Source organism: Actinia tenebrosa, unplaced genomic scaffold (genome assembly GCF_029948245.1).
Source record: "Actinia tenebrosa isolate PJP-AT-01 unplaced genomic scaffold, QUT_ActTen_1.0 PGA_scaffold0__85_contigs__length_37466705, whole genome shotgun sequence".
NCBI lineage: Eukaryota > Metazoa > Cnidaria > Anthozoa > Actiniaria > Actiniidae > Actinia > Actinia tenebrosa.
Genome location: NW_028292569.1, coordinates 25,052,303 through 25,062,193, shown reverse-complemented (window position 1 = coordinate 25,062,193; position 9,891 = coordinate 25,052,303). Strand labels below are relative to the sequence as shown.

The 9,891-nt window shown below is 36.7% G+C and overlaps 3 protein-coding genes across 3 annotated transcripts; all 3 read left to right on the top strand.

Moving 5' to 3' along the window:
• Positions 1-5: 5 nt before the first annotated feature.
• LOC116306123 (DET1 homolog) lies at positions 6-2,220 on the top strand. The gene is made up of 2 exons (XM_031716168.2): positions 6-1,519; positions 1,804-2,220. The coding sequence occupies exons 1-2, from the start codon at positions 69-71 to the stop codon at positions 2,006-2,008; spliced, it is 1,656 nt and encodes a 551-aa protein (XP_031572028.1). The 5' UTR covers positions 6-68; the 3' UTR covers positions 2,009-2,220.
• A 1,336-nt stretch (positions 2,221-3,556) lies between these two features.
• LOC116306125 (uncharacterized) lies at positions 3,557-4,513 on the top strand. Its single transcript, XM_031716170.1, has one exon. The coding sequence runs from the start codon at positions 3,597-3,599 to the stop codon at positions 4,365-4,367; it is 771 nt and encodes a 256-aa protein (XP_031572030.1). The 5' UTR covers positions 3,557-3,596; the 3' UTR covers positions 4,368-4,513.
• Positions 4,514-5,289: 776 nt separating this feature from the next.
• On the top strand, positions 5,290-9,345 carry LOC116306131 (uncharacterized). Its single transcript, XM_031716175.1, has 8 exons — positions 5,290-5,414; positions 5,487-5,525; positions 6,235-6,301; positions 6,507-6,562; positions 7,047-7,106; positions 7,253-7,339; positions 8,230-8,301; positions 8,383-9,345. Exons 1-8 carry the CDS (start codon positions 5,319-5,321, stop codon positions 8,461-8,463), a joined length of 558 nt encoding a protein of 185 aa, XP_031572035.1. The 5' UTR covers positions 5,290-5,318; the 3' UTR covers positions 8,464-9,345.
• Positions 9,346-9,891: the final 546 nt, after the last annotated feature.

The window sequence follows — 9,891 nt, the reverse complement described above, 5'->3', positions numbered from 1 at the left end:
TCAAAATGGCGGCCGCGTTTGAAAGATGTCTGCAGGAGTTCAAAGCTTTATAACGTTAATGCGAACAAATGAATAACTATGACGAAGGTGAGATGCATTTTAAACCCAGGAGGGTTATTAACCAAAACATTGTATGGAAACTGAAGCAAAGAGAAACTCATATTCCAAGGCCCGGCTGCCACTGGCACCGGGGACGCGGGTTCACACAAAATTTATTTCCGAATTTTACCATCGTAAACGTGGAGAAACCTCCTTGCTTTTTGAGAAAATTTTCTCCCGATGGACGATACTTTGTAGCTTTTTCATTAGATCAGAGTTCCATTGAAGTTTACGAGTTTCAAGGACCTAGCGCCGCAGAGGAATTGCTTCATGGTCTTGCCAGAGAAGACAGCGATCCTGCCGCTGCTAGAAGACAGCTTTTTGGGAAATTCTTCAAACAGACTGCTGTAGTGACAGTAGCTTCGAATGGCGAACACTTGAATAGAGAATGCAGTTTATTCACAGATGACGGGCGTTACGTCATAGTGGGATCTGCGTCGTATGTCCCAGAGGACCCTCATCCTTATTTCTTTGACATTTACCGCAACAATGAATCAGTGTCACCGAATCCGAGATCCCCATTAGAAGATTACACGATCCATATTGTAGATCTTTGTAATGGTTGTTTGAGTGATTCAAGATCGTTTAAGTGTGATAAAATCTTTCTTAGTCACAATCAGGGTCTATATTTGTACCGAGACTTACTGGCCATATTGTCAGTGCAACAGCAAACTATTCACATTTTCCAGGTTACTAGAGACGGGAAATTCATAGAGGTCAGATCAATTGGTAGATTTTGCCAGGAAGATGATGAACTTATTTTGGCAGCCTCATTGAGTACTGAGACAGAAAATGGCCATCCTCCAAGGCCGTATAGAGAAACATGCATTAATGGTTTAAAGCACAGACTTATGGCACATTTGTATTGGTGCGCCAAAAGGGAGGGCTCGCCTGAATCAATGCGCAGGTTTTTCCAGCACTTTGAGCAGTTTCGCTTGTTGCGCATGTGGAAAATGCAGTTACTAGATGAAACAACTGTACTTATAAAGTATGCAAGTGAGGATGTTGTCACTTTGAGAGTTGCAGACCCCAATTCTCAACCATCATTCTTTGTACTCTACAATATGGAATCAACACAAGTGCTAGCCATCTTTGAAAACACCTCTGAAAAGCTCTTGGAGTTATTTGAACAGTTTTGTGATTCTTTTCGTAATGCAATACTACATTCTCCTGCTCAATTTACATGTTCTGCATCAAGTAACATATATGCACGTCAGATTCAGCGACGATTTAAACACACTATTATCAATGCAAAATATGGTGGGCACACTGAAGCAGTCAAACGCCTTCTAGCTCAGCTGCCAATCAGTTCTCAGTCATACAGCAGTAGCCCATACTTGGATCTATCCCTCTTTAGCTATGATGATAAGTGGGTTTCGGTCATGGAAAGGCCAAAGGCTTGTGGAGACCATCCCATTAGGTAAGGCAATCATTTTTTATATCCTTACACTTCTACGACATTGACAAAGATATGTTATAGGGGGAGAAGGGGAGGGTGAGCTGGTTGGGTTTCACATTTTAAAATAACAAATTTTTGGTAGACCCCCTCCCCTCCCTACCCTATCCCTACTTTGCAACTAATACCAGTAGCCTTCAAAATAGTAGTTCTTTCCTTCATTCCTTCCTTCCGTCTTTCCTTCTTTCCTTCCTTCATTTTAACATTATCTTAATGTCTTAGTGTATCTCAATATTGTTTTCTTCTAGGTTTTATTCAAGGGATTCTGGTCTTCTAAAGTTCAAGATTCATGCTGGTTTCTTAGGCAGGCCCACCCCACCCACTGCACGCCGACTTGTGGCATTTACTTTTCACCCACATGACCCTTTTGCAATATCCGTCCAGAGAACCAATGCAGAGTATGTTGTGAATTTTCATATAAGGCACTTAACATCAGGCCCAGAGCACATGTAAAGCTAAAACATATAGGTCCTGTCTTTCACAGGTATAGTAAATGTAGTTGAATCTTAGGATTACAGACATGCTTTTGTCTTTGTTGCAACCAACATGTCATCCATTTTCTCATGGATGAAAATTTCATCCAAACAGTTGGCCACAAGCAGTATTTAGGAAAACATTGGTAGTAAAATGTAGTAAAAAATGCAAAATACAAAATTTTTTTGTAATTGGTTTCCCATAGATTTTATTTCTTAATGCACAAGTAAAGCCTTATATAAAGACTAGGAATGTTCCTTATATTAAAAAAAAAACACACCATATTTTCAAACCATCACTCCCTTTATGTGGTTCTACCATGAAGTCTACTCCACATGCACAACCACTACATTACATATTCACAATATACAACACTTAACTCACACATGATCCAATTTGAGGCATGGCTCAAACCTGAACCACAGTGGTGAGAGGCACCACCCATACCACCCATATATTAAGCCTGTACTCTCACATTTTAGTAATTAGGAATCACTATAGAAATGTTACATGATAATATGAATGCCTCATGCATGTGTCAGAACGTATATAATCCCCTTGAAAATTTTCTTGAAATAGACTTTTTCAACGATACAGCGGCCATCTTGAATCGCAAGGCATTATGGGACATTCAAGGAGCAAAACGTTAAAGACATTTGTGTTTTTCTTTCTTTCAAGGGTAAAGGTAATCGATATGCCATCTTTTGCTGTAATATTAACAGGTGATATAAAAACAAAATGTCATCAAGATTTACCATATTAATGACTCGCGATCCAAGATGGCCGCTATATCGTTGAAGTAGTCCATGAAGAACAAACTTCCAACAAACGTCCGGTTGCAAACTTTTTTTTGTACTGTTAAAATTTCCCTTTATTCATTTGTTGTACTTATTCCTTCAATCAACAGCGTGGTTTTTCTGGATATGCAGGGTGGTTCCGACTCCAAGCCCCTAGTTACCGTTGCTATGTCCCACAAGATCAACAAATTGCCTAGTATCTAAGAATATTCGATACCCAACTCACGGAAAATTAATTATAAATTGTTTCAAATGTTTGCGTACTTTCATAGTTGTTTGTGGGAGAAAAGTTTAGTTACACTTGGAAAGCTGCTGCAGCGGTGATTGATTCGCATGAATTCAGCCCCTGTATGAACGCATGCGTTCAAAATGCACGAACAATTACCATTCTTTTTGACTTGTTTTGATTAACACCGATTGTGCATTTCGATATATCCCCAAAGGACTGATAAATTAAAATTTCGTCAAATTGCGGGAGGCCTATACAAAAGCCGCATACCAAAACGGGACATTTAACGCACATGAATATAATCATGTCTTTGAGATCAGTCATAGCCATTGTACTTTTATAATGCAAGGTTGGACCACGGTTTTTGAAGCTCACACGTGATCACACTGGAATTCCGTGAAATTACGAAATACGTTTCTACCATGGACTATAAATTCAAGGCAACACTATATTGGAGATATCCAATTCTAGGCATTGTACGCTCAGCTCTAGATATTTCACTCGAGAAACTGATCAATACCTCGTTCCTTAAAGTTGAAAGATGGCAGTTATGGCGCAAATGTCTGCGAATGTTGCCAGTATCAAAGCTTCAAAGCCAGCCCACCCTAAATACAGCTCTATGGTAGAAGAAGCACTTAAAGTTTTGAACGAGAGAAGTGGCTCTTCTAGGCAAGCTGTGGTAAAATATATTGTGGCTAACTTTCCTGTTGGAGACTTGGCTGAAAGCCATGTGAAACTTGCTCTGAGAAAGGGAGTTTTGAGTGAAAGACTTGTCCAAACGAAAGGTAAAGGAGCAAGTGGTTCGTTTAAGCTCTCTCAAGCAGTGAAGAAAGAAGAAGAAAAAGCCAAGAAATTGAAACTCAAAGCAGAGAAAATGAAGTTGAAACAGAAGAAGTCCAACGAAGGAAAGGAGAATGAAGACCCCAGTAGTAGCGATGCGGAGAAAGTTTCCAAGCCTAAAAAAGCAAAGAAAACCGTACCAAAGGCAGACAGTGGTAAGAGCGAGAAAAACAAGAAAGCGAAGTCATCGAAGGAGGGAAGTAAAAAAACTGATTCCAAAAAGTCAACGAAAGCAAAGACAACCAAATCCAAGAAAGAATCGAGTAAAGAAACTTCTAAAAGTCCTAAGAAAACGACCAAGAAGTCCATAAAGAAAGTCGGTTCTAGTGCTGAAAAGGCAAAGAAAACTGTGAAAAAGACGGCAAGTGGAAAAACTGTAAAAACTCCAAAGAGCAAACCTAAAAAAACTGCCGAACCAAAACCCGCCAAGACAAAGAAAACTACCACCAAGAAGAGCCAGAAAAGCTCTTAGTAAAACCTCGAGTTTGTTCATAGTACTTACTTGTACATAAAACTTTATTTTTTATTCAACACAAAGCAATAATCTTGTTTTTAGGGTTTGAGTGAATCGAAAATGCCTGTTCTAATTTAACTCTGAGCTGGCAAAGTGCGAGACGATTAAACGATGTAAATATATGAATACAGAGATACAGCCCAGAGGTTTTTAATATTCTTACATTGAATTTCTCACTAATACTAGTGCTTACTAAGATAGAGATATCTACTTTATATAGTTAGCTGCATAGCCTCTTAATTTTCATTATTTTTTCTCTTCAAATTACCTGTATTCTGACTGCATTGAAGGCACACCTGTAAATATTTTCGCGATTCTCTTCTCTTTAATTTTCAATTAAAGAACTTGCAAACTATTCTAGTGTTATTGAATGACTTCATTTCGTTTTCTGCGTAATTATGAGCTTGAATGATTTTCTAAATTTTCAATGCGGCGGGTTCCAAACTTGCACCAGAAAGCCCATTCGCCATTTTCCATACATCGGTTCACTGGCTAAACACAATGCATTCAGTCGAGGCTGCAAGGTTAAAATTTGAATAATCCTTTGAAAGTACGTTGGCGCCTCGCTTGAGCGATTTTTGTTTGACCATTGAACCAATGAATGGAAAATGGCGAATGACATAGACTGCTTCGAACTACGAGAACCAAAAACGTATACAAATTTTGTATGTCTGATAAATAATGTCGATGATAAATAGTCGATAGTGTAGACCCCATTGATAGGCTAGCATGCATTAAAGGATTTTGTAAACCATTTTAAAAATGCGGAGCGCTCCACATCGACCACACCCTTGAGACAATGTTCATTTGGTTAGCATTAACATCGGCCGTCCTTTTGAACCCAGAACCAGGCCGTTTTCACCCTCGTGAGGAATCTAGTCACCAGTCTCTTCCGAGTGTCAGAAAAAAATGGCTTCTCGAATGTTAGGTTTTGCACGTAGAGCATTATTCTCTCAAAATAAAGTGCTTCTCGCTCGAATAACGACCCAAAACTCAACATTTAAGGTATTTGCATTTAAATTATCAATCAATTGCTATTAACAAAGTTGAATTGATGGTTGGTTTGTTTATTTGTAGAATTTGCGATGCATTTCTACTACACAACGTCTGACAACGGTAAGATTGCCCAAAAGAAATTTTATTTTTCTCATTCTTTGTTGATATTTTTTGCCATTTGAATAAATTTTGCAGAATAAAAACGCATATGCACACAATGCAGCTATAAGTTAAATCTACAAATAGCTAATATATACCACTAGTTTGAAGATATTTAATTATATTTTCTATTTTATAATCTAAATTTCTATATACATTTATACATATAGTTATTGTAAACGCATAGAGTTTTTTATATGCGTATAAAAACATTCTTTATTATTATCATCATTATTATTTTTGACTCTAAGATCAGATTTTATTTGTGTGTTTTTTTTTTGTTTTTTTATCTAATGTCATATTTTTTTGTTATCATGTGTTTTTGGGCTGAAGTTAATATACCCAGTACCCCATTTTACAGTTCCATTCAGTGACCACAAATAACAGTTCCAAGTCAGGGTGGCTGGGGGAGTTGCTGCGCATGATAAACTGTAGTTGTTGGGGTGCTATAGGTGCGGAAACTACAGCCCTTACTTGGAGCTATTGTTTGTGGTTACTGAACTGAACTGTAAAATGGAGTATTATTAAAAGAGGTCCAATAATATCCCCCAAGGTGAGGTGCGCACACACACATAATATTGCATACTCTTCTCAGACCTTCTAAACTTCTTGAAAATCACAACTATCCTAGAACATTCATTTCATTTTGTTGATTTCTGTTGTTTTTAAGGATTCAAGTGACAAGTTATGGAGTTTGGGAAGACTCAACCATGTTGCCATTGCTGTTCCAGATTTAGGTAAAGTACCACTAGCATAAGGAGGGGGAAATGAGGGGCAGGTGCCCCCTCCCCCCCCCCCCCCCCCCCCCCCCATACACCTCCCATTCAAAAAAGAGTTTGCTTGCAGGATTTTAAAAGATTGAATAGGAAAATAAAAAATATATAGCAAGTGTCAGAAAATTTATATTTTTAATAATTGCTTTTACAATTCTTCAACCAACAGACAAGGCATCAAATCTTTACAAAAATGTGTTTGGTGCTAAAGTTAGTGACTCTCAGGTAAATTCACAGTATTTCATTACTAAAGTCTAAGTTTGTGTAGTATACTGTGTGATATGCCACATGTCAGTTGTATATTTTTAGCACACACACATCACAAGCCATATGGAAAGTGTATAGATATGATAGCTAAGTGTATGGCTAGAGTGCATTCAGTCAAACTTTTGAATAGTTAGATAAATGTATCTAACTTAGATAACTATTCAGTTGACATCACCTAAGATAGTAAAAGCGCACGAAACAACGGTCATGCTAATCCGGGGTGGTGTTTTACCAGAGAATGAGTGAATAGACATTCATTTGTATCATTGTTTCTCCCCCTGATCTCAGTAGCTGTTTACTCGTAGTTCCAAATTTATGTGAGGTCAGGTAAAATAGTAACTAACTTATCTAATTTAGGTGACGTACACTATTCAACAGTTTGACTGAATGCACTCTATTAACAAAGTCTTCATAGTGGATGTATTTAACTTCTTTTTTTCAGGCTTTGCCAGAACATGGTGTCTACACTGTTTTTGTTGATCTTGGTAACACAAAAATTGAGGTAAACACCAAATTTTCACTTTACTTTTGATTTCACTCCTATATTTAAAAAAAATATGTCGTTAGTCATGCAAATGCAAATTCGGTAACATCCTAATGCAAATTCAAAATTAATCAAAATATGGGTACTTTTTTCTTTTTCCAAAGCTTTTGCACCCACTTGGTGAAAAGAGTCCCATTTCTGGTTTTCTCAAAAACAAGCCTGATGGAGGAATACATCACATTTGTATCGAGGTATGACACAAAATATATTACTGGCTTTCAAGGTAATTATAACAACCCCCTCTCAAACTTGAAATTCACTATATATCAAACTGATATAACTAGCTAAAAACTAGTGTGAGCTGCGTCGGTGTTTCTAATGAAACAGTAATGATGAAAAGGTAAATTATACACCGTGAAAAGGTTTCGGACGCTAGTCCTTCGTCAGAGTAAAAGAGAAAGAAATGGTAGAAAGGAGTGTATATATGATAGAATAAGACAAAAGAAACCAATGAGAGGAAGGTAGTCAAGGAAACAAAAACAAACAATCAAAAGACAAAAGAAAAGGTTAGTTGAAAGTAAAGCGTTCATTAATCCCGTTGGGACTAAGAGTGCCCAATAGGTGAATAAGCCGCATGTCTTTGGTCTTGCGACAATCATTGTTGTCGTTAAGCAAAGAAAGACCGAAAACAATGAAGTCAGAAAGAGAATGGTTAGCTAGATTAAAATGGCGGGAAACTGGTTTGGTGGGATCGTTATTGCGAATATCATAAGGATGATTGCAAATGCGATCACCAAGAATGGCCAGTCAAACTGGGTTATTATGTCACCCTCTTTAAATAAAGTTTATTGTATTATATTGTATTGTAAGAGGCCAGTCCAAATTTTGGAAACTTTTCTCTATAAATTTTTTCTCTTTATTGCATGTATCTACGCTGATAAAACATACGCCCTAGGACAATAATGAAAAAAAGGATGCTTGTTTTCTCAGGCTAATTCATATTTTTTGAGGGGGTGATTAGCACACCTTTTGATTACTTTACACATTAGGGATTGGGCAACAACTCCCTGTGGTTTTAAACTAAAATAAATTACTTTTACCTTAACAAGATAACTTCTTAAAATTGTTGTTTTTTTCAAAGGTGAAAAATATCAAAGAAGCAATGAAGGATTTAAAAGAACATAAAATAAGAGCTCTCAGCTCTGAACCAAAGGTGATCAGTGATTATTGCAACATCTCCTTGACAACCATTAAAATGCTCTGACACTTTAATTTATTTATTTCCATGATACAGATTGGAGCTCATGGGAAGCCTGTGGTATTTCTTCACCCTAAAGACTGTGGAGGAGTGCTGGTGGAGCTCGAGGAAGAATAGCAATATACTTTTAGCTATTTTAGGAAAATATTTCTAAGTCAGTCTTAAGAAGTAATAGACCTAATTGGCTAATGTGTTGCTATGTACCTTACCACCAAATTCAAACCTTCTGGGAATACAAGCGTTTGTTTCTATGAATTCAACTTAAACCAAAATATAACGAACAATGAAACTTAGTCCCATGTGGTTTGAATTGGGTGAAAACATTTATAGCAACATGTTAGCCAATTAGGTCTATTGAATTAGACAACAAAAGAACAAGAAGCTAAAGTAAATGCTGTTGAAATTTTTAGAAAAAGTAATGTATTGTTTTAGGTTTTGTATCAAATTATTTTTGATTTATAGCAGAAGCGACATGAAAGAGAGAGCTTGAAGATATGAAAACTAAAACAAGAGACTAAAGATTAGAAAGAAAGAAAACAAGAGAGAGAGGAAAGGAAGACAGAGAGAGGAAAGGAAGACAGAGAGAAGGAAGGAGAAAGGAGAAAGTATAAACTTAAAATATATAAATTAATAAAAAAAGAACAAAAGAATTATCTTTACATCAAGAGTTTAAAATTTAGTTTTTGTAAAAGGGGTATTCATATTCTTATTATTACACTGATAATATTTATTTACAGCAGGTTGCATTTAACACTTTATGTCCAATGACAGTTTTTTTGGTATGCTTGACCAGATCTAGGAATTTGTTAGGGGTCGTCCCAAATAAAGAAATCATATAGAGATATTATGCATCATAAATGTTTCTTTTGCTTCAAAAAAGTGTAAGATCAATTATGGCATTAGGGGGTGTCCGGTGTGTACTGCATTGCAGGGTACCTCTATCCAATATGACAGGATCTGAAATTGACAGAAAATAAAATTGAGAACTTCAAGTAAAAAGTTTATAAAGATAAAGTGTAAATAAGTGAAAGTTTTTATTTTTTGTAACATTTTTGCTTGGGGGGGGGGGGGGGTAGAGACTGTTTATGCTCTTTACCACCCTTGGATCTGCTTTTGGTAGAAGGAATATATTAAGCCTTGGAGACAAAAGAGTTTGATTTTCCTGAGATCGGCTTTCTCGTCCTTCATGCAACTATACAGAATTTGCATTTTTCTTTTAAATTGATTTTTGAAGACAAACTAGTATTCAAATTTCAAACAAAAGAAGAAAAACTTTACTAAATTTTTACCCTCTGCCCCAATCATTTCCAGGCTAAGACGTACGTGTATTATGAGTGTCTCATATTTAGTCCTTCTCATGCCCACCATCTGGAATTTTAAGCGTTCAGTCACGCCTATATTGAGACAGTCACGATATCATAAAACACACAGCACACTATAAAAACAACCAATCAGAATTGACATAAGAAAAAACCCCAGAAAGTACACAAAACCTGATTGGTTGAATTTCATCACGTGTTGAAAAAGACCGCCAAAACTTGCTTG

Coding starts and splice junctions, on each gene's coding strand:
- LOC116306123 (XM_031716168.2), top strand. CDS start 69: ATGAATAACTATGACGAAGGTGAGATGCATTTTAAACCCAGGAGGGTT. Junction 1,520..1,803: donor TGTGGAGACCATCCCATTAG/GTAAGGCAATCA, acceptor GTTTTCTTCTAG/GTTTTATTCAAGGGATTCTG.
- LOC116306125 (XM_031716170.1), top strand. CDS start 3,597: ATGGCAGTTATGGCGCAAATGTCTGCGAATGTTGCCAGTATCAAAGCT.
- LOC116306131 (XM_031716175.1), top strand. CDS start 5,319: ATGGCTTCTCGAATGTTAGGTTTTGCACGTAGAGCATTATTCTCTCAA. Junction 5,415..5,486: donor CCCAAAACTCAACATTTAAG/GTATTTGCATTT, acceptor GTTTATTTGTAG/AATTTGCGATGCATTTCTAC. Junction 7,340..8,229: donor TACATCACATTTGTATCGAG/GTATGACACAAA, acceptor TTTTTTTCAAAG/GTGAAAAATATCAAAGAAGC.